Source organism: Panthera leo, chromosome B4 (assembly GCF_018350215.1).
Source record: "Panthera leo isolate Ple1 chromosome B4, P.leo_Ple1_pat1.1, whole genome shotgun sequence".
NCBI classification, from domain to species: Eukaryota; Metazoa; Chordata; class Mammalia; order Carnivora; family Felidae; genus Panthera; species Panthera leo.
In genome coordinates, this window is record NC_056685.1 from 75,835,691 (window position 1) to 75,862,835 (window position 27,145).

The 27,145-nt window shown below is 46.5% G+C and overlaps 1 protein-coding gene across 1 annotated transcript in view; it reads left to right on the plus strand.

The window, feature by feature from the left end:
* The window catches only part of LOC122224508 (tubulin alpha-1C chain-like), a 34,972-nt gene extending 20,701 nt beyond the window's left edge, over positions 1 to 14,271 (plus strand). The window contains 4 exon segments of the mRNA XM_042946417.1: positions 9,458 to 9,680; positions 9,824 to 9,972; positions 13,187 to 13,328; positions 13,331 to 14,271. Of these exon segments, the coding sequence (XP_042802351.1) occupies positions 9,560 to 9,680; positions 9,824 to 9,972; positions 13,187 to 13,328; positions 13,331 to 14,160 (1,242 nt within the window). The 5' untranslated portion in view covers positions 9,458 to 9,559 and the 3' untranslated portion in view covers positions 14,161 to 14,271.
* The last annotated feature ends 12,874 nt before the right edge of the window (positions 14,272 to 27,145 follow it).

Sequence of the window (27,145 nt, forward strand, 5' to 3'; positions counted from 1 at the left end):
AGGAGCTAACCCTTTTCATAACCCTAAAAAGCTGAATTGGGAGGAGAAACCAGGCTGGGTTTTTGGCTTTGGTTGGCTGTGAGGAGAGGGTTCAGCCTGAAGCCAGAGAATGAATGAAGCTCCGAGACAAAAAAAAAAAAAAAAATCCAAACCAAACCAAAACAAAAAACCTTTTTATGCCAGGAGTAAAAGAACTAAGGGAAATGGTCTGATTTGGACTAGTGTGGAGGTAGGGGCAGTGCTACAAGTTGTGTGTCTGTGGATGTTTAACAACCGGCTGGGAGAGGGGATAAGAGCCTAATCTGTAGTAGTCACTGTTTTATTTCTACGATGGACATATAGCCAGCATTGCTGATTTCAAGCTCCCCACGCCAGGTCCGACTGGTTGTCAAAAATTCTGAAAATCTAAGGATTGGCTCTGGCAGACCAGTGAGTAGGGGGATTAGCACAAAAGCATAAGCAGGTCAGATTAGGGAGAAGCCCACTGATTTGAAGAGCTCAAACACGTTCAGCCAAATTAAACTAACTACCTGAATAACATGAGGCTGATTTGCCTGTAAGTCTTATAATAGATACACTGATATTCGCTTGCACTGAAGCACTACTATACTGATCATGTAGGAAAAAAACAACACTTAGTGCATCCAAATATAGTTGGTTCTGTGTCCTGGGAAGAGGGGGATGGGATAGCTAGAAAGAGAACCTGGAGAAGTAAAGGGGGAAAAAATTATCCTGAGAGGCACAGTCTCCGAGTAAATCCCCTCCTGTCTTAGCTGCTGGCAAGAAGTTACAGTCAAAAGGAAAGAAAACTCTGAGGGGCCTTCCACTTCGGGCTGCCTGGGTGCTTTTTAGGTACATGAATAAATAAAATTATTAAATAAGCATTGCTATAAATAGGGAAGATTTCCAGACTCCAGGATATGATCCACTTATTAGAATAATAATGTAGATACTTGAAGAATTTGAGTCCAGTAGTTCCTTTTAATCTTCTGGAAGAGAATTTAACCAGTCCCTCCTAAAGGGATGGGGGGCAGGGCAGGAAACAGAGGGAATGGTGACCAATTACAGGAAAGATTGGAAAGAACCTGAGGTAAGCAGGCTTGGCAGCAGTCCGTGGAGTGGAAAGACCCAGGAAGCACAACCTATTCAGTTGTTTGGGTTTGTCACTACAAGAGGCCACGGGTCAGAAGTACTGTATTTTTAGGGAATGTAAAGCAGATTAGAACAAGCCAGATGATGTCTGCGTGAAAATAAAATGTGAAATTCCTGAGAAGAAAGCAAGTCTTCTTTGTGATCTCCCTGGCCACAGCCAGCATAAGGAGTCCTGATGAAGGGGAAGAAGTCCAAAACATGGCTCTGATCCCAGGGGAGGAGAACTTTGAAAGAATGTTCAAGAAAGCTATAAAGTTTGCAAATATTTGCAGGATAACAGGAGCAGTAAGTGAAAGCTAAAGAATCTTAGAGTTATTTTTCCCATAAAAGAAAACAATGTATTACCTAGAAGATAATCTCTTGCCTGCCTTTCTGTATTTACAGGGGAATGAAAAGGAAGAAAAAACAAATCACCTCAAAATATAGAGATTTAAGGGGCACCGGGGTGGCTCAGTTGGTTAAGCGTCCGACTTGGGCTCAGGTCATGATCTCCTGGTTTGTGAGTTCAAGCCCTGCATCAGGCTCTGTGTTGACAGCTCAGAGCCTAGAGTGTGCTTTGGATTTTGTGTCTCCCTCTCTTTCTGCCTCTCTCCTGCTCTCTCTGTCTCTCTCAAAAGTAAAACAAACATTTAAAAAAATTGAGATTTAAAATATACTTGTGAAGAAGGTGGTTGAATTAAACTTCAAGGAGTCCTAGCTATCCTTTGGAGGTCTTAGGAATGGGAAAAATTCTCCTTTTTCTTGCTAGACTAGTGGCATCCTTGTCTTAGGACAGTAAATTCATTAAATGATTTTTCTAGGACTTCCTTTCCTTGTGAACTAGAACCAGTAACAGGCTCATGGAGGGCCTAGAAAGAAAAGAGGCAACTGTCATTTTAGGCATTTATTCTGAGTCCCATCTCTTGGGTTTAGGGTAAATTATTTCCATCTCAGGACCTTATTTCCCACAGTTGTATAATGAATACCTTTGTTAAAAATTTATCTTTGAAAACTTCTCGAAGGCACTATTGGAGTAGAAAATACTTTATCATAAATTGCTATAGAGCACAAAATATCCCCATACCATTATTATTGTAACATGTAATTTGTAACTGAACACAAAATCAATTCTTTAGCACTACTGGTATCCTAGCATAGAAACTGGGAGTTTGAGAAAAGATAAGGTTCGGTTTTGTCTGAATTCTTTCCTCTTTCCTAATGTTTTGGGGACATGTTATACAACAGCGATTTGAAGTCCAAGCTCTCCTGAGCCAGAGTAGGTATGCCACTTTTTTTTTAAATGTTTATTTATTTATCTTTGAGAGACAGAGGGACAGTGTGAGGGAGGGAGGGGCAGAGAGAGAGGGAGAGAGGAAATCCCGAGCTGGCTCCATCTCAGTGCAGAGCACAACACAGGGCTTGACATCACCAACCATGAGATCATGACCTGAGCGGAAATCAAGAGTCGGACACTTAACCAACTGAGTCACCCAGGCATCCCTGCCATTTCTTTCTCTAATGTATTGTAAGACTCCAGCAAAAGTCCCATCTGTAAATATTTATCTAACGTACCAGTGATTCTTACAAGATCCTGACCGAAGGAAGCATGTTTTCAACTTTACTCCCTTTGGGACACACGTACAGCAGAAGCCTCAAGTCAGAGTATCACGGAATGTAAAGGCTGGAAGAGGCCTTAGAATGAAACTGTCCAATCCCCTCATTTTGCACATGAGAACCTGGGGCCCAAGGAAGAGAAGTGCCCCCTCCAATGTTATATCACCAGAGGTGGCAGAGCACAGGCTCTCTGTTACTAACTCACCATGTTTGTGGTGAATTTGAGACCATTTCAACTGGAAAGTAAGACAGGCTTCTGCCTCTTCTCTCTCTCAGTAATTTTTAGACTCAGAAAGACCTGTTTACATAAAAGTTGAATTTTTCACTGTCCACCCAGGAAAGAGACTTTTTTCCCCCTCCAAAACAATCCAGTAGGGGGCAATAGAGTTAAATATAGATCCCAATGTTTAAAATGATTAAAAAAAAATTTTTTTTTTAACGTTTATTTATTTTTGAGACAGAGAGAGACAGAGCATGAATGGGGGAGGGCCACAGAGAGAGGGAGACACAGAATCTGAAACAGGCTCCAGGCTCTGAGCTGTCAGCACAGAGCCCGACGCGGGGCTTGAACTCACCAATCGTGAGATCATGACTTGAGCCGAAGTCGGCCGCTTAACCGACTGAGCCACCCAAGCGCCCCTAAAATGATTTTAAAATGCAAGAGAATGCATCTTCATCTCTAATTTTGTCCTCTACCACGATCACCTCCAACAGTAACAGCTACCGATTTTAGGTGCTTTGCTATGTGTATATGCTCTGTATTACTTATCTCATTTAATCCTCACCACAATGTATCTACCTCTGAGTTATACATTATTCCATTTTATAAGGGATGTAGAGAGATTACAAAATTGGCTTAAGGACCTACAGCTAGAAAAAGAAAACAAAAAGCAGAGCCCACATCAGAGCAATCAGGCCTGCAAAGCCCTTAAGCCTATTGAGGTCCCTCAAGGGGCTATCTGCTTGAATATGAGATGATAGAGAGTGAAAAGAAAAATAAAGGTGTTTTGCTAATGAATCCTTTGAAAAACATAACCTAAAAATAAAATGCCTAGTATTTTTAAATCGCCACACTGAACTGTTCTCATCAGGGCTACTAATTACCTCCATTTGGCTAAATCCAATGGTCATTTTTGAGTTCTGTGCTTACCTATCAGTGGCACTCGACCCTGCTAATCATCCCTTTTTCCTTGTTTCCAGGACCTCACATTCCTGGGTTCCCTCCTATCTCACCAGCTGTTCCTTTTTAGTGTCCTTTACTGGTTTTACCTCTTTTCCCAGAGCTATGAAATTGGTCGTCTTCTCTCGTGTTTCTACACTCACTCCACTCACATCTCACCCAATGTCATGACTTGAGGATGGCATTTAGATGTCCACCTCCACCCGGATCTCTTTGCTTTGAGATCCAGACTCTCATATCCAGCTGTGTCCTGGCCATCTCCACCTCCACATGGACAACAACGTCTTGATTTAACATGACCAAAAATAACCCTTGGTATCAACCACCTTTAAGCCTGCCCCACTCTCAGCCTTTTGCCTCTGTTGATGGCAAATTGTCTTTCACTCATTCAGGCTAAAAACTGGAATAATCCTTGGCTTCTCTTTCCCTCACATGTGAGCCTTTAGGAAATCACTTTGGTCCTGTCTAACCACATGTCACTAATTCCTCTGCTACCACTCTGGTCAGAGTCTTTCTCATCTCTCAGAAGGATTATGGCAATGAGTTCTCATCTTAAGATGTCTTCCTGCTTCTACCTGTGCCCTCCTATAATCTTTTCTCAACACAACAACCAAAGTCATCTTTTTCTAAAAAGGCCATGGGGGGGGGGTGCGGGGGCTCCTGGGCAGCTCAGTTGGTTGAGCATTAGACTCTTGATATCAGCTGGAGTCTTGATCTCAGGGTCCTGAGCTTGAGACCCGCATCGGGCTCCACGTAGTGCAGAGCCCACTGAAAAAAATATTAAATAAATAAATAATAATTTAAAAAGCAGTCGGGTCATGTCATGTCTACGTTTCAAACCCTACATTAGCCCCCCATGTCAGAGTAAAAGCCACAGGATTTGCAGTAACTTACAAGAAGCTGTAAGATCTGGCTCCTGTTTCCTCTCCAACATCATCCTCTGTTATTCATCTCTTCCAGCCAAGCTGGCCTCACTGCTCTTCCTTCCAGGAACGCTAACGGCTCACTCTTGCTTGGGGGTCTGGGCTCCAACTGCTCGCTTTTAGCCACTTGGCTAACCCCTCATGACCTACAAGTCTTGTTCACATCTCATGTTATCATTAAGGCTAACCGTGATCATCATGGTTCTATTACAACCCCTCTCCCACTCCACCCTCTCATTCCACTTTGTTCAGTATTTTTCTATAGCAACTCTTCACCCTCTAATGAATTTTATGATTTACTTATTTACTGTGTTCATTGTTTGTCTTTCTTCCCGATCCCTCCTAGAACATAGGCTCTACGAGCAGAGATCTGTCAATTTTGTTCATCTACCTATTCCCAAGAACCTAGAAACTATGCTGAATATATTTGTGGAATGCATTAAAAAGTTGAAATGCTTTACTAATTAAGAGTAAAATATTTAGCAACAGACCAAGATGCTAATTATTCCAACTTTCAGAATATCCTGCCACACAATAAGTAATAGGTGTGCAATAAACATTTAATGATGGAACTATGGCATTGTAATTTGAAAAGGAATCTCTGCATGTATTTCCAACAGCATTCATTTTGTGTGAGTTGGAGTGTATCTGGAGTTCTGCCTATTCTGTATCTAAAACCCAGTTTTTCCTGTCATTTTGCCTTTTTCTACTTCAGGGAAAATCCCTATAACCTCTATTATGTATAGCAGTCACTTTTGTTCTCTGAATATTCCCATAAACTCTATCATCCAGAGATGGTGGAGAACTAAGATAACATGATGAAGTTGCAGAGAAAGAATAACAACTGAAAGAAAAAGGCTGCTTCTGAGAAGTAAACCACTGCAGGGAGGGTCAGCACGGTATATTTAGCACGAGGCAGTACAAGGTAATGAGGGCTTATGGGCAGCCCCATTACTCTAGCTGTGTGGCCTTAAACTTGTTGAATTCCTCTGAGCCCTAGTTTCCCCATCTGTAAAATGCAGATAACTCACAGCGTCGCAAGGATGAAATGTGATTGATATAGTGTGAAAAACCAACTACTCTGAATAGTAAGCGATCAAAAATGGAAGCTATTACTATAACGAACCGAAAAACCTGCTTTTGCACCAACTGGAAGATTGTTGTTAGAGACCAAGAGTTCATTTAAAAGAATGTGGGAAAACGAGTAAAAAAAAAAAAAAAAACCAAACAAGCAAAAAGATGAGAATATGGGCTTCAGGCCGGCTGGTGGTAATTAAGGGCTGGGAGGGGGCGCAAGGACCTCTCTCTCCAGAATCCCACAGCTGCACGGGAGCCGGCGCCAGGGCTGTGCAGGGCGTAAGCGGCGGCCCCGCAGGCCAGGCCCCGCCTCGCTGGGAGGTGCGCGGCGGGGACTGGCTGTGTGGGTTTCGCAGGGCCGCCGCTCGAGGGTCCGGAGACCGGCGGGAGGGGCTGAGCTCCCTATACTCCGCCCGTTTTTCCCTGAGGTTTTGCACGCGACGCCCCCCGCACCCGCTGAGGACTGCGCAGATGCTTCGCCTCCCTTCTTCCAGTCTCAGTCCCCAGCCTCTTCCCCGCCCCATCCGCCCTTCCCTGGCCCCAGGACGTCTCCTCCCTTCGTAGATCTGGCTCTCTCCGAAGAGTTTGGTTTGAACTTTTGAACCCACCAATCAGCGCCCGCGCCCCGCCTCCCTCCGCCGGAGGGTGCGACCGGGTGTCCCTCCCGGCGCCGCGGGACTTGGAGGCGGGGCCGCGGCGGCCGGGGCGGGGCCAGGTGCCCGCCCCCTGGCCACGTGGCCGGGGAAGGGGGTATATAGAGTCCCTCGAGGCGGCGTAAGCTCTTACTACTTCTCCCCGGACTCCTTGGTAGTCTGTCAGTGGGAGAGCCTTCTCGCCGTCCTCTCGCCGCCTTCAGCCTCAAGGAACCCTACAAGTCTTAGTCATGGTGAGTGGGGGTCCTTGGGACGTGGCGTGGGTGTGAGAGCAGTCCGAAGGGGCGGGGAAGCCCGGGTGCAGGTGGGACGCAGCCGAGCAAACTTGCTTCTGATGGCCAGGCTGGGAAAGCCGAGTTCACCCGCAAACTCCTCTTCGGGCTCGAAAACGCGGCCAGGACACTGCCTTTGGTGGGAGTGGAAAGCCCTCCTGATCCTAGAGGGCATCGCCCCAGGGCCCGCCACAGCCTAAGGCAGACCGGGAAGCCTTCACACCGGCCCCCCAAGGACTTGTGGAAACGAAAAATCCCTCCTCCCCTCCATTTCCGTCGGTGACCTACCTCACCTTCCCACTACCTACCGCCCTGGAGCGCTAGGTGCGCTCCAGCACCCAAGGTGCATACGCTCCCTGCGTCCGCTTTCCAGCGCCCGGTGACTGCCTGCTGAGTCACCTGTGGCTGGCCTCTGGGGAGAGCTTCCAATTGCATCAGTCCACCTGAGAGATGTGAACAGGCTGCTCCTTTTAAGGGAACTCTTAACTGTCACGTCTAATTTTGCGTTTCTGTGTTAACTTAGTGGGACGTTTATAGCTGAAGCTTGGTACTTAAGCCAGGTTTTTAAAAAACTAGTCCATGAAGAGATATTTTCGTATAAAACCTCTGAGCAAACTAGTACTAACAATGTGTTCTTGGAGAAGGTCTGTTGGAGGTCGACCTAAAATAAGCCGTACTTTTAAACTAGTATTTGTGTATCAAATGTTTCAAAATAGTATCTTTAAAGAAAAGGGGATACAGTGAACAGGCCAGCCACCTCTTCAGAGACTACCACAGCTGTTAAAAAACTAAGTCTGACTGTAACAACTTGCTTGAGTGCTTTTCACCAAGCAGACAAAAAAAACAAAAAACAAAAAAACAAAAAAAAACCTGGTAAAAGTGCGATTCAGAAAGTAGTAGGACTGTTTAAAGGGCAGGAGAGCAATGATTTAGGCAAACACTGGCTAAGTTAATAGTTTGGATTTTTTGTTGTTTTGTTTTTTAATTAGCGACAGGGGCTGGTTATCCAGTGAAAGTTAGACTAAGTGACTCTATCACCTGTGTCTCACTTCATCCCCCGAGTGGCCAGGGGAGAGTGGAGAAAGTCTAAAGGAGAAAGCTGTTGAGACTGCTGCCCAATGGAAGTTTTTTGGGCTCAAAAATCCATCAAAGAAACCCTTCATTTAGAATGAAAGGTTCTTCTCAAAAACTTTATCTCCTTGGGCCTGGGGCTGTCATGGGCAGATCTCTCCAGCTTTCTCAGGCTGTAAAATTTCCAAAGTCCAGTTAAAGGTAAACAGGATGCAATTATAAATACTCATGGACTCATTAGAATAAACAACTCCCCTTTCTCCCATAGCCCTAGACCTGGGCGAGTAGACTCAGGTCATAATGAGCCAAGTGATGTGGTTAGAAGACCATGGTTGTTTTATGAGTGTATGTGGGAAGGAGGGGACCATAAGTCAAAGGTTGTGAGTGATTGGGGTTTTTATTATCTCCGGTTATGAAAGTAGGACCTTTGAGATCTTAGCGGTGTTGAGTTTTCTTTAACTAGTTTCCTGTTAGCAGCTTCGAAGGACTCGAAGCCCTCCTATTCGGGGAAAATGTAATGGGAGATATTTGGTATCAATTTTGAAAGTCCTCTGTCAATCTCCAAAGTAGCTAATCTGACTTATGATGAAATATAATAAACACCCATTTTTTTTGTTTTCCTCTTAAATCTGGGGGTATGGATTCTATGTTCATGGCCTTATTTTACTAAGCAGGAATGAATTTGGTAACTTATAGATGATCTTGTTCATCAAGTAAAAGAAAACATTTTCCCAATATCGTTAAATTCTTGGCACCATAGACTTTTCCACAGTGCCAGAGATACATGTATGTATGTTTTGGTAGGAAACAGCGAATTTCTTAAGCTGTTAGTAAAGTTTTGTTGACACTTTCAGCTTTTATTACCATGTGTCTCCACCACCACCCCTTACTGAAGATTTGTTGATAGTGAAGGAAAAATGTTCTTCCTTGCGATTAAGTTCTTCCACAGAGTTAAAAAGCTGCCTCTGACCACAGTTTTTAAAATACAGCTAACTGCTGCTTATCTGGCATTTTTTCCATGAGTCATATGGCTATAGTTTGCTGGTTTAAGCTGGTTTTAAAGGGAGAGGGAGAAGCTCTTGTCTTTTAAAGAATAGGATTAAAGAGGGACCAGAATGAGCTCGACAGTTATACAGTCACATGGAATGAATCAGAACTGGAAGGGGGAATTTTGCATGCCTTTAAGGAATTGGCAGGCATATTTCCCAGGAGCTGGGGGAAATGTATTGCTGTGGAACAGTTTAGGTCTTTCTAAAATGGTAGAAACCTGACCTTGAATATCTAATGTGACTACAAAGCAAGAGTCTGATCTCTGGTCTTGCCTAGTAGTTCATTAACATATCTTTGGTTTTGCAAAGCATTTTCTCTGAATTAGTCAGCAAAGACTGTTGCTTGTGAAATAAACCCTGGGCAGGAGTGGCTTCCAGAAAGGTGACTTTCTATCCTGAAGGTTAATTAGTCATTTAGGTGTGAGTCATTCCTAAACATCCCATCTGATGTGTCATATTCTGACATTTTCCTTTCTTCTTCCCACAGCGTGAGTGCATCTCCATCCACGTTGGCCAGGCTGGTGTTCAGATCGGCAATGCCTGCTGGGAGCTCTATTGCCTGGAACACGGCATCCAGCCCGATGGCCAGATGCCAAGTGACAAGACCATTGGGGGAGGAGATGACTCCTTCAACACCTTCTTCAGTGAGACGGGCGCTGGCAAGCATGTGCCCAGGGCAGTGTTTGTAGACCTGGAACCCACAGTCATTGGTGAGTTGGCCTCAGTAACCCAAGGGAGATCTCAGGGCTCTTGAGACAGGAGGTCTGTCGTGAGGGCTCCATTGACACCCTGGGGTTGGGCAGGCGTGTGCAGGTTGTGAGTGACGGGTGGCTGCTTTTTTTTTCTCTTCCAGATGAAGTTCGCACTGGCACCTACCGCCAGCTCTTCCATCCCGAGCAGCTCATCACAGGCAAGGAAGATGCTGCCAATAACTATGCCCGAGGGCACTACACCATCGGCAAGGAGATCATCGACCTTGTCTTGGACCGAATTCGGAAACTGGTAAACATAGTGTTTTATTTAATATACATATATAAGTTTTAAGTGTATTTATTTTGAGAGAGAGTGGGAGAGTGTGAGTGGGGGAGGGACAGAGAGAGAGGGAGAGAATTCCCAAGCATGCTCAGCTCTGACAGCTTGATCCCATGACCTGAGCCAAAATCAAGAGTCAGACACTCAACTGACTGAGACACCCAGGTGCCCCAATGTAGTGTTTTATTTAAAGTGAGATGAGAATGTTCTCTTACAGTTTTAAGGGAGACCAGACTATAAGAATCATTCTTTGTATCCTAAAATGAACCTTTGAGTGCTCAGTAAGTAACCAGACTTTATTTTTTTTAATTTTTTATTTAAAAAAAAGGTTTTTTTAATTTTATTTAATTTTGAGAGATAGTGGGGGGGGGGGGGGGGAGCAGAGAGAGAGGGAGACACAGAATCCAAAGCAGGCTCCAGGCTCTGAGCTGTCAGCACAGAGCCTGATGTGGGGCTTAAACCCATGAACAGAGATCATGACCTGAGCTGAAGTCGTATGCTTAACTGACTGAGCCACCCAGGCACCCCAGGTAACCAGACTTTTTAAATCAGATGGTCCTGTGTTATGGAACAACTATTTAGGTCAGGGTTAAATGCTCTATTGCCTATTTCTATGTGTTATAAAGCAGACTTGGGCAAATGCTTAAGGCAGGGCAGTTTACCTAAAGTGAAGGTGAGAACCAGGGAGCTGTAGCAGTTTGACATTTAAGACCATTAAACATCCTTATTCATATTAATCAAGCAGCTTCCCTGCTTCAAGCTAAGAATGCCTCCTTTTAGGTTATCTTAGTCACATTGAATGAGAAGGTGGCAGACTCCGAAATGTAACTAATTGATCAAACTCCTAAAAAAAATATGTATATATATATTTTATATGTATTTTAAAAATATGTCTATCAGGGTTGGTGCCTTATGTTGATACAGAAAGTACAGAACACAAGAAGCCGGTATAACACTGACTAGAAATGGTGGACACTGGAATCTTCCAACAACATTGAAAGTGCAATCAAGGGAGCTCCCTTATTATGGAAGCTAGTGTCATCCTTGAAACTTGGAAAGTATTGAAATATACTCACAGAAAGTAGTATGGTTGCTTTTCCACTAGAGCTCAGACCTGTGTGAACCGGCACTGTGACAGAAAAATCTTAGGCAACGGTATTCACATCAGTAAAAGTCGATAAGTAAATGTTCTGTTAGGATCATTTTATTTATTTTTTAAATATTTATTTTTGAGAGCAAGCATGCATGTGGGTGGGGGGAGGGGTAGGGAGAGAGGGAGGGAGCAAGAGAATCCCAAGCAGGCTCCGCACTGTCAGGATAGAGCCCGACTCAGGGCTCGAACATAAGAACCGTGGTCACAAGAACCGTGAGATCATGACCTGAGCCAAAATCAAGAGTCAGACGCTTAAAACCAACTGAGCCACCCAGACGCCCCTGGATCGTTTTACGTTCAGAGTCTGGTATCCAGATGACTCTACTCCTGAGGCATGTGGGCAGCTTGTAAGTAATTAACCAAAAATCAAGAATAAAGGCTTTGGTAGAGTAGTTTGTCCAGAAAATCACATTCTAAGCCTGGCCACAACTGGTCTAGTCTAAAAAGAATGACTTTGCATCATTCACAGCTTCATACTTTTCCAGATGTTTATCACACCCTTCCTAGCAAAATTGGGGTAATGGTTCTATGTTTATAAATCAAGCTTCAGCTACAAGCACTGATTTGGAAATCAGGACCTGCCTTTAGGGGCAAATAAACCTAGTAAAACCCATCAAGGGTTCTGGAGTAAAGTTGATTAACTACCAAAATAATTGTATTTGTCCTTGGTATTATTACTGTGTCCATAGGAGGCTGAGTGGATTTAATTGGTAGACCAGAGTCTGCCCTGTACATTGATCTCTGAGTATGGACCCACAGAAGAAGTATAGTGAGGGATTGGTAGAGAATTCCACAAATCTCAGCACTTATTTTATTTTATTTTATTTTATTTTATTTTATTTTATTTTATTTTATTTTATTTTATTTTTTAATATGTATTTATTTTTGAGACAGAGCATGAGCAGGGGAGGGGCAGAGAGAGAGAGGCAGACACAGAATCCGAAGCAGGCTCCAGGCTCTGAGCTGTCAGCACAGAGCCCGGGGCTCGAACTCGTCAACTGTGAGATCATGACCTGAGTCGAAGTTAGACACTCAACCGACTGAGCCACCCAGCCACCCCGCCACCCCTCAGCACTTCTGAGAAGTGAGGATTGTCAGCAGAAGACTTTGAAAAGTCAAAAATCAATGCTTTCACAGAATGGTAGTTTGCTAACTGGAATAGCTCAGTTAAGTGGTGAAAAGCCCCACTGACATTAGGTCTCATGGTCCTATCACAGTAAATCACCTTTTTCAGAATCAATAGGCTCTCTGATAACTAGTGCTTACTGTGCCAAACACTGTTCCACGTACTTATTTAATTCTCAGTGACCCGATGGAGATTACTATTCTCAATAAATGCGAAGACGGAGATTGAGAAATAAATTTGGTCAAAGCCACACAGCAAGGAACTGGGAGAGCTGGATCCAGACTCAGCCTGACTCCCAACACCAGTGCATTGGAACTCCGCTATTCTGTCTTACTCCAGCTCAGAAAGCAGCTGCCAGATCTTTCTAAGACCTCTATTGTATGGGGCTGGTGGTCCCAGGCCTGCCCTTGGTAGCTCTCCAGCTGCTGAAAAGTCATACTCGTTCTGCAGTCACAGCAAGGGCACCAGCGGTTGCTTTCCCAGTCGCTAAAACTTGGGCCTTGCATCCATTCCAGACCTCATGATTCCTCTGCCTGTGGAAATGAAAATAGTTCATTTTTAAATAGCCGTTTAGCAGATTTCTGCCCCCCCCACCCCCCACCCCCCGGAATTGTGAAAAGTTTCTCTGAATCTTAGCACTTAGAAGCTCTTTATGACTACTTTCTTTGCAAATATTGTTCAGGAGATTAAAAAAAATCTCCATCGGGGTGCCTGGCTGGCTCAGTTGGAAGAGCATATAACTCTTGATCTCAGGGTCATGAGTTTGATCTCCACATTGGGTGTAGAAATTAAATAAATAAAAACTTTAAAAAATTCGATCAATGTAATTATGGATTCAAAGAAGTCATTGCAACTTTCACCAAGACTAAATTAAAACTTTTTTTTTTTTTTTTTTTTTTTTGCAGGCCGACCAGTGCACGGGTCTTCAGGGCTTCTTGGTTTTCCACAGCTTTGGAGGGGGAACTGGTTCCGGGTTCACCTCCCTGCTGATGGAACGTCTCTCTGTCGATTATGGCAAGAAGTCTAAGCTGGAGTTCTCCATTTACCCAGCCCCCAGGTTTCCACTGCTGTCGTTGAGCCCTACAACTCCATCCTCACTACCCACACCACCCTGGAGCACTCTGATTGTGCCTTCATGGTAGACAACGAGGCCATCTATGACATCTGTCGTAGAAACCTCGATATCGAACGCCCAACCTACACTAACCTTAACCGCCTTATTAGCCAGATTGTGTCTTCCATCACTGCTTCCCTCAGATTTGATGGAGCCCTGAATGTGGATCTGACAGAATTCCAGACCAACCTGGTGCCCTATCCCCGCATCCACTTCCCTCTGGCCACATATGCCCCTGTCATCTCTGCTGAGAAAGCCTACCATGAACAGCTTACTGTAGCAGAGATCACCAATGCGTGCTTTGAGCCAGCCAACCAGATGGTGAAATGCGACCCTCGCCATGGTAAATACATGGCTTGCTGCCTGTTGTACCGTGGTGATGTGGTTCCCAAAGATGTCAATGCTGCCATTGCCACCATCAAGACCAAGCGTACCATCCAGTTCGTGGACTGGTGCCCCACTGGCTTCAAAGTTGGCATTAATTACCAGCCTCCCACTGTGGTACCTGGTGGAGACCTGGCCAAAGTACAGCGAGCTGTGTGCATGCTGAGCAACACCACAGCCATTGCTGAGGCCTGGGCTCGCCTGGACCACAAGTTTGACCTGATGTATGCCAAGCGTGCCTTTGTTCACTGGTATGTGGGTGAGGGCATGGAGGAAGGAGAGTTTTCTGAGGCCCGTGAGGACATGGCTGCCCTTGAGAAGGATTATGAGGAGGTTGGAGCAGATAGTGCTGAGGGAGAGGATGAGGGTGAAGAGTATTAACCTGTCCTCTACAATTTTATACTCTGTTGTCTTGGGACTGTCTTATTTCTGTTCTGGAAGCTGTCCACTGTGGCCCTAACTTGTCAATAAAAGTGATGTTTCTGTTTTAAATTTCCAGCTGGCTTCTGTATCGCAGTAAGTACTAGCCTCAGTTATTTAAGGCCAGTTGGAGATGGGGGAGGCTGGCAGATGGTCTACCCAGTCATTTGGTCAACATTTCAAGTGGCTTCTGTGTGCCACACACTGTGCTTAGTGGCTTGTCTGTTTCACTTAAGACCTGGATTGATGAGTGGTGATAAAATCCTATTGTAAATGAGGCAGCAGGCTTAGATTGGGCCATTGTTTCTCAAATTTCCATGTGGATGTGAATCACATGTAAATATTAAAATGTAGATCCAGGGTTGCCTGGGTGGCTCAGTTGGTTAAGTGTCCAACTTTGGCTCAGTCCATGATCTCACAGTTTGTTGGTTTGAGCCCTGCATTGGACTCCATGCTGAGAGCTCAGAGCCTGGAGCCTGCTTCAGATTGTCTCCCTCTCTCTGGCCCTCTCCTGCCCATGCTCTGTGTGTGTCTCTCTTTCAAGAAGAAACATTAAAAAAAATTTTTTTAGGTAATGTAGATCCAAATCTGTAGCTTCAAAGTGAAGCTTTAGATATTGCATTTAAAAAAAATATTTATTTTGAGAAAGCATGAGTGGGGAGGGGCAGAGAAGGGTTCAGAGGATCCGAAGGGGGCTCTGCGCTGACAGCAGAGAGCCAACCCAGGGCTGGAACCCACAAACTGAGATCATGACCTGAGCTGAAGTCAAGACACTTAACCAACCGAGCCACCCAGGCGCCCCAAGATAATTGCATTTTTTTTTTTAACTTTTTGAAAGTTTATTTTGAGAGAGAGAGTGTGTGTATGGGGCGGGGGGAATCCCAAGGAGGCTCCATACCCGCACTGTCAGCGTGGAGCCAGGTGTGGGGCTCAAACCCACAAACTGTGAGATTGTGACCTGAGCTGAAACCAAAAGTTGAATGCTTAACCAACTGAGCCACTCAGGTGCCCCAAGATCCTGCATTTTTTAACAAGCTTCTAGCTTCTGCTCTTGGTCTGCTGTGACTATGTGTGAAGTAGCAAGGGGTTAGGTAACATAATAGTAAGTGGGGGAGCCAAGTGATTCAAGAAACCAGCCAGACTTCCAGAACTGTTGCTGTCAGTATTTAATAACCTATTAGAGTCACGTGGGAAGGACTTGGAATCATGCTGATTTATTCTATACTTAACCAAAACCTGCAGTGACAAATAAGACTGTATTTTAAGAAGTTACTGTTTAGAGAAAGTGGAGCTGGCTGAGACAAAATTACAGTAGTCACAAGTTGTTACAGTACTGATACTTGACCCAGTTTGTGTGGTGGGGAATATCTGCAGTAGCAAAATAAAGGAAAATTGAAGAGTGTGGGAAAGATTGCAGAGGAAAGATTCCCTAATTTGAACCCTTTTCCAAGTACATGTGAGGAGCAGTGTGGTTCTTGAAGGGGGCAGGAGAGACCTATGAGGTGAGGGTGGGGGAGGAGGAGGCAGGAACAGTGCGTGGCTGGAGAGCGTGGTGATGGGTATTCAGGTACCAGTTGCGGGGCTTAGAAGGTTGAACTGAGCAATGGAAAAGGGCTGAGCCTCATGAGGAAGGCTTGGGTGCTGGCCTGAGTGGGAATGCCAGACAAGTGGGAGGAAATGGAGGCTGGTACACAGCTCTGGGTGTGTTCACCTTTGCTCCGTGATGTCAGCCCATATTCCAGTGGGGCTCAGTTGCCTTCTTTATTCTCCCCACTGGGATGTTTACTCCTGACACATCGCTCACTTCTGCCCCCTTACTGTTTGAGGAGAGCATCTAGTAAATAGGCAGGTTCTGTCTGGGAGCACTGTGCTGCTGCTTCCCCAAGATGTTTCAACTTTGTGGGCCTGGTCTCACAGCTTGTATCATGAGAGTAGTCACTGTCTTTTGCCCTTCAGGGCAAGGGCCAGCCCAGTCCCATCCTTGAGCACAAAGGCAGCTATTGCTACTTATCTGATGGGCCAGATTCCTCCTGCAGCCAGAGCATAGGGGGTCTGGGATAAAAATGAACCTTGGGAAGGCCAGGCAGCCCAGCCACCAGAGGGGCACCGGGATATTTTTCCCAATTTAGGAGATCTGCCAATTGCCACAGTTGGATGGAGCACTGGACGAAACTGGACACTCACATGTGAGAAGGAGTGGATTTACATCATCCAGCTTCAGCCGAGCGTGACACCTCATGGAACCTGAGAGGTCCATTCTCTAAGCCAGCGTTTCCCAAGCAGAGTGCCCTGAGAATGGGGTTTAGGGGTTACCAGGTCTTCAAACCAGCCTGTGAAACCTGAAGGTCCTGGGGCCAATCACCCCTGGCCAGGAACGACCCCTCTAATGACCTCCATAAGCCTTTACAGATAAATTATTTTCTGCATGTGACAAGATGTGAAAAAGGTTGGAAACCTTTAAGCAGCCCCAGTGGTGTGGGGATGAAAGAAGGTGAGAGAAGATTTTAGTTGAGAAAAAATACTCCAGTAGGACAGAACCTGGGGAATTGGAAGAGCAAAGTGCCAGTAGTTGGGGAGGGATCTGTCCTTGCAGTGATGATTCTTTTTCCCCTCCTCTGTTGGTGAGAGAGTGAGTAGAAGTTAGCCTGCAGCAAGAACAAATACACCCCAAGGTCTAGGTCACTGCTTTGTGGCTGACAATCATCTGATCTGCCCTTGAGCACAAATGGAAAGTCTGGACTCAGATCGGCTGCCGTGGTTGATGCTGCTGAGGCTTGCTGGGGATAAATGGAGAAAGCCTAAGAGTGCAGCCTTTGAGATTGGCCAGGGCCCCGGCCTCTGTGTGGACAGAGGCCTTAGGCTGCCCTCATCTGACCTGACCAGAGGAGCAGACTTCTGCCCCCTGGAGGCTGCTGGCCACCGTGGGTCCAGTGGGCCCAGGCATAGCTGCTTTGTTTGAGCCTGGGTGAGGAGGAGAGAACGGCTGTGAGGGACGTGCCCTGGCTGTCTAACTCGTCCGTCCTGTGTTTGGGAAGCAGCTGGCAAATGCCTCTGCCCCAGGGGGAGCCTGTCAAACAGCCCAGGGCTGGTCCAGAGGTGGCCAGGTGGGTTCGAGCTTGGAGAGAGCCTGTCTTCAGGCCTCTGACTTCTAGAAGATGCGTGGCAACCCCAAGTGGGGCTGCAGGAGGAAGGGGAGGCTCTGTCAGGGTAGGAGCTCCCAACACCCTGCAAGGTGCTATTGTTACACCCGTTTCTACAGCCAAGGAAGCGGAAACTCAGAGAGCTTAAGTATCTAGCCTAAGGCCACAGAGCAAGTGGCCAAACTGAAATTTGACCCCAGAACTCTGACTCCAAAGCCCTCACTCACTCCAGTCTGCTCAGTGGCCTCCCAGAGAAACCTGCCTGGCGGTGACTCCAGATCTGGAGGACAAGGGCCACATCCTGGGTGGTGTGGGCCTGACGCCCGTTCACGGAGCACTGGCTGGAGCCACAGCTGCAGAAGGGAGATCTTGTTATGCTGTTGATTGTCAGAGCGCTTTCTAGAAGCCCCGTTCCTGGGCCCAGGGGCAGCGTGAAGGTCCAGAGGGGCAAAGCCAGCTGGCTCCCACTATCCAGGCTGTAGCTTCCCCAGTGAAGGGGCTTTTTTCATCCAGGCCTCTCTCTGAGCTCAGTGAACCCATTCTTTTTTTTTTTTTTTTAATTTTTTTTTTTATGTTTTTATTTATTTTTGAGACAGAGAGAGACAGAGCATGAGCAGGGGAGGGGCAGAGCGAGAGGGAGACACAATCCGAAGCAGGCTCCAGGCTCTGAGCTGTCAGCACAGAGCTCAACGTGGGGCTCGAACTCACAGACTGTGAGATCATGACCTGAACTGAAATCAGATGCTCAACCGACTGAGCCACCCAGGCGCCCCAGAGAAAGCTTTTAAGCACTCATCTCACCACCAGAATTCTTTCTCATTCTCTTTTTAAAATGAGAACGGAATATAAAGCTTTCCTAATTACACAAGAGTTTTGTCTACATTCGCAAATTAGCTTAATTCGCTAAGGGTGGGTAGGTGGGTGCAAATTCAGTCTCATCGCTGTCACCCTTCACCTCCCTCCCTGCGCTCTGTTCCTATCAACTATCTCATTTCGCTCACAGGAGATGTCTGGCCTGACAGTAAACTAATACTAAAATGTCCTTGGCAAAGGTAATCGCATCTGGTTGTACTATTATAACAATCATTTTCTTTTTTAAGCTGAACTCCTTGTTTTCGGAGAGCCTAATTGGTGCAAGTCTCTGTGCTGTGTACTATAGGGAATATATTTAGCTTTTTTGCCTCCCCTCGCCCCCACCCCCTGACTGTAGACACAGATCACCTGAGCACAACCCTAATTCAAGGCAGTATATGCTATGTGTCTGAAGGCATTGTCACATGTAGCAGCCACGATGGCACATCTACCCCAGAGCCCTCCCAGCTGGTCGTTTTACCTGCTAACTCCACCTGGTTCGGTTCAGGGGTTGGGCACCCATGTGCAGCAGGGGAAGCTGGGCCTCTCCACCACCAGGGTGAATCTGAGTCTAAGCTGATCGAGGTAATTCCAGTTCTCTTGCCAGGGACTGGTGAGGAAGCAGCATGTGACACAGTTACGGAAATGAGGGGTGAGGTAATGTCTGCTGGTTGGGGGTTGGGGGGGGGGAACGATGTTCTTAGAAAGATTCCCTTGCTCTTGAAAAGGAATGCAGGGAAAGGATTTTCTGTCTTGCAATGTTTGGATGTAATTGTGTGAGCTCATGATGCCTGATGGTGCCGCAGTTGTCTTATGACCATGAGGGGACAAACGTGAGGACAAAAAGCTAACACTCTGAGTGTGACAGAGCCGAAAGATGAAAAGAACCTGGGTTCTTGATGGGACATTGAGCCCCTGAACTAACAGCCTTGAAACTTCTCTGCCTCTTGTTTTCTCATTATGTGAGATTAAAAACCCCCTGATTGTTGGGGACATTTTGAGTTAGGTGTTCTATTGCTTCCTGCCAAAAGCGTTCTAACTAATATTAGAGCCTTACGTAGGGGCGCCTGGCTGGCTCAGTTGGTAGAGCATTAGAGCATGTAACTCTTTTTTTTATTATTTTTACTTTTTTGAGGTGGGGGGAGCAAGTGAGCAAGGGGCAGAGAGAGGGGGGGAGAGAGAATCCCACGAGGGGTGGAGAGAGAGAGAGAGAGAGAGAGAGAGAGAGAAGTGGAACTCACCCAAAGCAGGGCTCGAGCTCACCTGAAGAGGGGCTCGTGCTCCCCGAGGTGGGACTCGAACTCATGAACCGTGAGATCATGACCTGAGCCAAAGTCGGACGCTTAACTGACTGAGCCACCCGGGCGCCCTCTAACTTCTTGATAGTGAGGTATTAGACTGTGATTTTTTTCTAAGTTGGACCCTCTTCATTCTAATAATTGTTGATTGTCCATGATGGTTTAGCTGTAATGGGGGCCTGGGGCCGACGGCCAAGAAAGAATTCTTGAGACATCTTCAGCGCAAAAGGGTGATTCTATTCAAGCATGAGGGCAGGATCTGTGGGCAGGAAGAGCTGTCTGAGCATGTAACTATTGAAATAATAAAAATATTAAGATCCTTTTAATTATGTATATCTCTGCCAGTGCAAACATAACCCTGGGAGAGCAAAGAGATTCTATGCCCCCTTCCTTTCCTCAGCATTTGGCCTTCCTCTGCCTGCAGCTCCTGGTCAACCAAACTGATCTGCTTCTTCCTTTTGGTCTTTTCCGGGAGTCTTGGCCAAACTTAAACCATAAATCGAAGGCACACAGAGAACATCAGCAGGTTCGGAAAATATACCTTCTCTCCTTTTACGTGCAACCGTGAATGGAGCCGCAGCCTGATTTGCTGGTGGTGTTGAGGAGCAAGGAGGCTCACTCTGGAAGAATCACCTCCCCCAGGAAGCCCAGCCAGAGGATTCTGATCCCAGGGCGGTTCCAAAACTTCCCCAGCCTAAGGAGCTTGGAGCATGACGCCTGGGACAAGAACCAAACCAGAGTCTGAGGGCTCCAAGGTATAAATAGGGATCACTCCACTGGTTGTTCCCCTGCATGGAGGCCCTTGCGTCCTCGAGAGGAAAAAGCCTGTGAGATTGTTTCACCTTTTCTGACCTCCTTGGTTTCCCCTACTCTTTCTCCCTTCTCTACCTCACCCTTCCTCTTCTCTCTCCACTTCCATTTCTCCCTTCCCTCTCTCTCCCACTTTCCCCATCTCCATTTGCTCGGTCACCTCCCTTCCCTCAAGCCAGGTGTCGGCACCACAGTGTTCTGCAGACAGATTCACCTAGGGAGGGACAAAACTTCTTTGTCTTCCTCTCTTCCTCTTCTTTCTTCTTCCTCTTCTTTCTTCTTCCTCTTCCTCCCCCTCCTCCTTCTTCTTCTTTTTTTTTTTTTTTATGTGCAAATATATTTTATTTCTTCCTCTGGTTGCTAGTAACATTGTTGCACATTTTTTTGTGAAAATTCATCTTGCCCCACTATGAGAACTTGTAACAGACACAGGCAATGGCCCTCGCTGGCTGGGAGCCCCACAGGCTCCCGAGTCAGGAGCTCGGACCGGCTGGGCCCAGCTGTCAGATGAGAGTCTGTGTGGCCTGCAGGCAGAGGGCAGGCAGGGCAGTTTGTTGGGTATCAGACTCTTTGAACTTGACTGTTCAGCTGTCACTAGGCCTCTCCACGCAGAAGGTAGGGGGAGATGGATGGCAGAGTGTCACGATCTGATCGCAAAAAAGAGCCTCCTGGTGACTGGCCTGATGGGCAGGAGCCCCTTCCTGTCTCATTTCAGGCACGTGCATGTGCTCCAGCTTGTGCCTGGTTAGAGAGGGGGTAACCAGGGCTCCTCTAGCGGGGGCCGGGAGCCGGGGTCCTACCTCCTCGTTCCCATGGAATTGTGAGGACCACTCAGCATCTTCTTGAGGAAAGTGGGGGAGGAGTGCCTAGGCGTCCCAGAGTTTTCCACCGGCTCTAACCTTCTGCTGCTCCAGATGGAAGGGCTCACAGAGTCTGTCAGGTGGGCCAGCATAAAGTCTACACCTCCTTTCGGGTAATCGAAGTCACCAGAGAGTTGGGGAAATCACTGCCCTCCTTGGACCACCTGACTGCGGTCTTCTCTGAAAATGCATCCTTCGACCACAGATGAGATCGCGTGTATGTTCCAGCCCTGGCTCCATCCTGACACACGGGCCCCGGCTTTCCCCACACTTCCCCTCTCTGTACAGGCACTGCTGCTCCTTCTCCTTCAGAGAATCTTGGCACATCACCCGATCAAAGAACAGCATCAAGCTTCTGGGGAGCAGGGCTCTGAAAGCCACAAGGATGTTTAATACATGCTTCCTTTATTCCCCGAGTCCCCTACCCAACAGCATGTATGCTTGGAAAAAATGTCAGATATCATTTAATCCCACCCTTTTCTTTAACCAATGTGGAAGGCAAGTCCCAGTGACTGGCCTAGGCCTGGGACCAGGTGTCTTGGTTTGTGGTTAGGTCATCTTTCCATGCAACACGAGCCATCTGTTTTGTTTTTTTTTTTAATGTTTATTTATTTTTGAGAGAGAGAGAGCACATGCGCGCAAGTGGAAGAGGGGCAGAGAGAGAGGAAGACACAGAATCCGAAGCAGGCTCCAGGCTCTGAGCTGTCAGCACAGTGCCCGATCCGGAGCTTGAACTCATGAACTGCAAGAATGTGACCTGAGCTGAAGTCGGAGGCTTAACCGACGGAGCCACCCAGGCGCCTCCCACAAGAGCCATCTAAGTGTAAACCCCTCTGCCTAGCTTTCCTGCCCTCCATAAACCAGCCCTACCTACTCAGGATGCCCACAACTGTACCACAAACCTCTTTGGCCCTAGTCAGGCTGTCCTTACTGGGTCTCTGTTGTTCTCCATCATGTTCTCCGGAGTTTACCCATCCAAATCCCAGCCATCCCTCAAGGCCTTAGGGTCTACTCAGCACAGAATGTTCTTAATGATCATGCTGTTGGACCAGAGCAGGAGACTTGTTCAAGACTACAGAGCTCATTATCAGCTGGCCCAGGAAGAACCCCTGCCTTGACCTCCTTCATCCTTTCATGTAGGGTGGCCCTGTCTCCTCCTCAGGGACCTACTGACCGGTGAATGGCCTATCAATTGTAAACTGACTCTGAAAGGCATTGAACCCATGGGGGAACTGCTAGGAAATGAGGTAAGTTCAGAATATCCCATGCACCCATGTTTGATTGACAAGGCCAACTCCACGTGGAGACTATAGGCTGAGGGGAGGGGAGTTTCTGCTCCAGGGGCTCTCCAACTGTGGAGAGCACATCCTCTGCCAGGGAGTAGAGACAAACTCTCATCAGACACAGTCTTGTTACAAGAGACCCCAGAATCAGGTGGAGGCCAAGGTAAGAGGCCCAGTTTCTGTTCTCATAAGCGGTGTGACCAACCCTGCAACAGCTCCTTCCCGGTCTCACTCACCCAGTAACTAGAGCCTCTGCCTTGCACCACAAGGACGTCAAAGACAATGGGACTGACCTACTAGAAAGAAGGTCTGGGATGTCATGACACTTCCCTACTAAATGCTCCTGTGGGCACCTCCTGAGAACAAGAACATTCCCTTACACAACCATATTCCCATCTTCACAGCTAAAAACAGAATAATCGTTCCATAGCATATAATACACAAATTATTCCAGTAGTGCTTTTTTTTATCCCCCTCTGAATCTGCAATCCAATCTAGGTTTGTACATTGCATTTAGTTGTTATAGCTCTTGGTCTCTTTTTTTGTCTAGAACAATCTCCCACTGTACTGGGTTGAATGGTAGCTCACCAAAAAGATGTTGACGTGTCAAAATCCGTGATGGTGACCTTATTTGGAAGAAGGGTCTTTGCAAGATGTAGTTAAGGATCTCGAGATTATCCTGGATTAGCCGGGTCATCCAGTTTAATGGCAAGACAGAAAAGAGAAGACAGACACCGAGAAGAAGGCCATGTGAAGACAGAGGCAGAGATTAGAGACGCTGCCACGAGCCAGGAAACACCAGGAGCTGCCAGGAGCTGGAAGAGGCAAGGAAGGATTCTCCCCTACCGCCTTTGGAGGAACAGCCCTCCCAACATCTTGATTTTGGACTTCCAGCCTCCAGAACTGTGAGAATGAATTTTTGTTGTTTGAAGCCACCAAGTTGTGGTAATCTTTTATGACCTTCCTATTTTCATAGGAAATTCATATGCTCCCCCCCTTTAAAAAAATGACACTGACTTTTTAAAAAGTCTAGGAATTGTTGTATTATCGAATGTCCCAATTCTGAAATTGTCTTCAGATTGACCTTTTAAAGTCATAAATCAGATCAAGTCATTCCCTTGCTTAAAACCCTCCAACGGCTTTTCATTGCATTAAAATAAAATAAGCTATAAACTCTTTACTCTGATTTACAAAGCCCTACGTGCCCTGACTCCCTCCCATGCCTCCAGCCTCACCTTTCCCTCTCCTCCTCACTCATCTCGCTCAGCCTCACTGACCTTTCTCTAAATCCTCAGACATGCCAAGCTCATCCCAATCTTACCCCTTATGCTCTGGTTCTTTCCTCTGCCCAGGTGACAACCAAATACAACTCTTGATCTTTGATCCCAGATTGGGGGAAATAGCTATGAAGGACAACCTTGAGATAACGGGGAATTTGAACAGGACTGTATATTAGATAATATTGTTGTATTAATGTTAAATTTCCTGAGTGGGGAAATAGTACTGTAGGCAAATGTCTTTGTTCTTAGGAGATGCCTGCTGAAGTATTTAGGGGTGAAATATCATGATGTCTGAAACTTACTTTCAAAGGAATTGTGGCAAAATACAACTGTAAGTCCAGGAGAAGGGTATATTGGGGTCTCTAGCAATGTTCTTTCAACTCTTCTCTGGGTTTGAAACTCTTAAAAATAAAATGGGGAAAAAGACAGACAATTTGAAGAAAAAAAATCTTAATCCAGGAATACTCAAATTTTCATGCACATTAAAAATCATCTAGGAAGTTTGTTAAAATGCAGATGCTAGAGATTCAGAAGATCTGGTTGAGGCACTGGACACTGGCATCTGCTTTTTAACAGTCTCTCAGGTGACTCTGTCAGGCCCCCAGGCCATGCTATGAGAGGGAAAATTCACTTAGCATTCCATGGCCATAAGCTGCTCTCCTGTTCTCCAGCTGAGGGGTGGCTGGTTGGAAAGGTCAGGAAGGCAGATGGAGACGTGGTTTTATGATGGGGCAGGACTGGAGATTGTGAACATAGTAGAAGATGGGGCTGGGTTGGGGGGCAGTGTTTGCAGGCAGAGAACAGAGTTTGCCCTGCTTCCGTGGCTTTTTGCTTGGGGTGGGGGCTGCTGGGGCAGTGCAGAGGAGGCTCCTAGAGACCAGGTGAAGAATAGAATCAGGGCTCTGAACTCCTAATACCAATGTTGCTGTTCTATTTTACACAACCTTATGAATTTTTCTTAGCTGTAGAAAGAAGGTGAAATAATTGTGAATTCCCCAAATTCCAATGTTGGTGAACCAACCTGGAGTCTTAGATGGATTGCTGCAGACATGTCATTCTAACTTCTGACCAGAAGGTGGCAGCAACACATCTCTCTTTATTTTCCAGACCGCCTACCATGGGAAAGATTTTTTTTTCAGGTGCCTCAGAGTTCCCTTCACAATTTAACCAACACTTATTTGACCTAGATCATATGCTAAACTCCACAGACACAAAGGTGACTAAGATTCGATCCCTTTCCCAAAGATCATATTATCAGGGATGGGGGGAGTCAGACCTATAAACAGATTAGTGCTAGTTTACTAGCTGTGTGACCTTGGGCAAATTGCTTAACCACTCTGTGCCTGGCTTTTCAACTGTAAAGTGGGAATCATAATAGTACCTATGTTGTAGGGTGATTGCGAGGATTAGAAATGATAACGTGTGTAAAATGTATACCACATAGGAAATGTTACCTATTACTATACGATACAGTGAGAAAAGTGATGGGATGGAAAAGATACCCAGAGTACTCCCTAACTGGGAGGAGCAGAGTCCCCAGAGGGAGATAATGAATGCGGAAGGGATTCCACTCTGGTGCAGCCACTCTGTCAGTGGGGACCCTGTGGCCAGACCAGCCTGGGAGACAACCCAGCTTGAGAGGTGTGGAGCTGGACTCCTTCTGGCTAGGTTCATCTTGGCTCCTACAGGCCCAGAGCCCAGAACATCAGCAGGGCCTAACCAGCAGAGGGAGCCACGATTAGCCTGCTGTGCAACCTCAGACTGGCAACTTTGTCCCTCTGAGCTTCAAGTGCTACTAAGTGGTGGGGAAAGGGGACCACAGAAACCAAGGGATGGTACTGAGTTCCACATCTGGACACCACTGGAGAGTCAGCTGTAAAGTCAGCCAATTCAGGGGCAGCAGGGACTTGGAGCTAGGGGTGTAAAGAGGAAGCACTAAGAAGGCAAAGAGATCTTGAGGATGACATTGGACTTTCCCCAGGATGTGGAATGGAGGTCGAGCCGGTCCTACACCTCTGGAGGGCAGGGGGACCCCAGCTGACACTTAGTTACAAGTAAGTAGGGTTATGACACTGCTCCCCCGTGTCTCAGCTTCCTCTCTGTCACATAGGAGGGGAAGAAGGCCATCAACAGTGTTGAGAACCTACTATGAGGCTCATGACGTGCTAATTACTTCATGTACAATATCTCACCTAGAGGCCACAATGCCCAGGAAGGAAGGTGTCATTTTTCCTGTTTTACAGATGAAGAAACTAAAGCTCAGAGAGGACAAGTAAGTTGCCCAGCGTCATGCAGCTAGTAAGTGCCCAGGCTGGTGGCCTGATCTCTTTTCCCATGACCTTTTCCGTCATTTGGCTTTAGCCTCAGTTGTCCACCCCCTTAGAAATGCCCTGGGAGTCTTGTCATCCATAAATACCCCAGCTCCAGAATCACAAATTCATGCATCTTGCTCTCTGAAATCCACTCCCCACCCTCTCGGTGCCTCTTTCAATTCCATTGTACTGTGACTGTTTTCTGGCCCTGCCTGGGAGGCCAGCTCCGGACCTCTTTACTCTCCCAATCTCCCACCCTCTTGCCCACACGCCCTTCCTCAACCATCTTTGAGTCCATGGCCTGTCATTCAGTAGCACTGTTGCCAGCAACCTAAACTTCATTGCTCACCTTCCTTGCAAACCTCTGAATGCATCTGATTGTCATTTCTCTCCAACCCTTCACTGGAGCAGCAGAAGGGGGAGGGGTAATAATACCACTGACTACTGCGTACACAGCACATATTCTGTGCCAAGTGCTAAGTGCTTCACATATTTAACTCAGTTTATCCTCCAACTCTATGTGGTAGGTACGATTCTTATTGTCCCCATTTATGGATAAAGAAAATGGAGTGGATAGAGGTGAAATCACTCACCCAAACTCAAAAGCACACAGCTAATTAATTTGAGGAGGCCATGATCAAACCCAGGTCTGTCCAGAGTCCCTGACATTGAGAAGAGATCAGCAAGGAGGTACTTGGCTCCTTCCACTCTGGGTCCAGAACTGCTCTCAGCCACTAGTAGGGACAATCCAAAAGAAATCCAGAACCTCACTGCATTCGGCAGCTGACAAGATCATTTGAGAGATCCGTGATAATAATAAAACTAACTTACATTTCATCCATTATTCTATTATCCTAAGTGTTTAATCCTCCCAACAGCAGTATGCAGAAGTTACAATTGTCCGCGTTTTACTAGGGGACCTGGAAGGACACTGTAACAGGCCTAAATTCATACAACACAGAATGTTGGAGTCAGATGGGAAGCTGGGCAGCTGGATGCCAGAGCCCTGGCTCTCTCTTTTTTCAAAATTTTGTAAAGTGTATTTATTTTAGAGAGACAGAGACAGTGAGAGTGGGGGAGGGGCAGAGAGAAAGGAGAAGAGAGAGAGAAT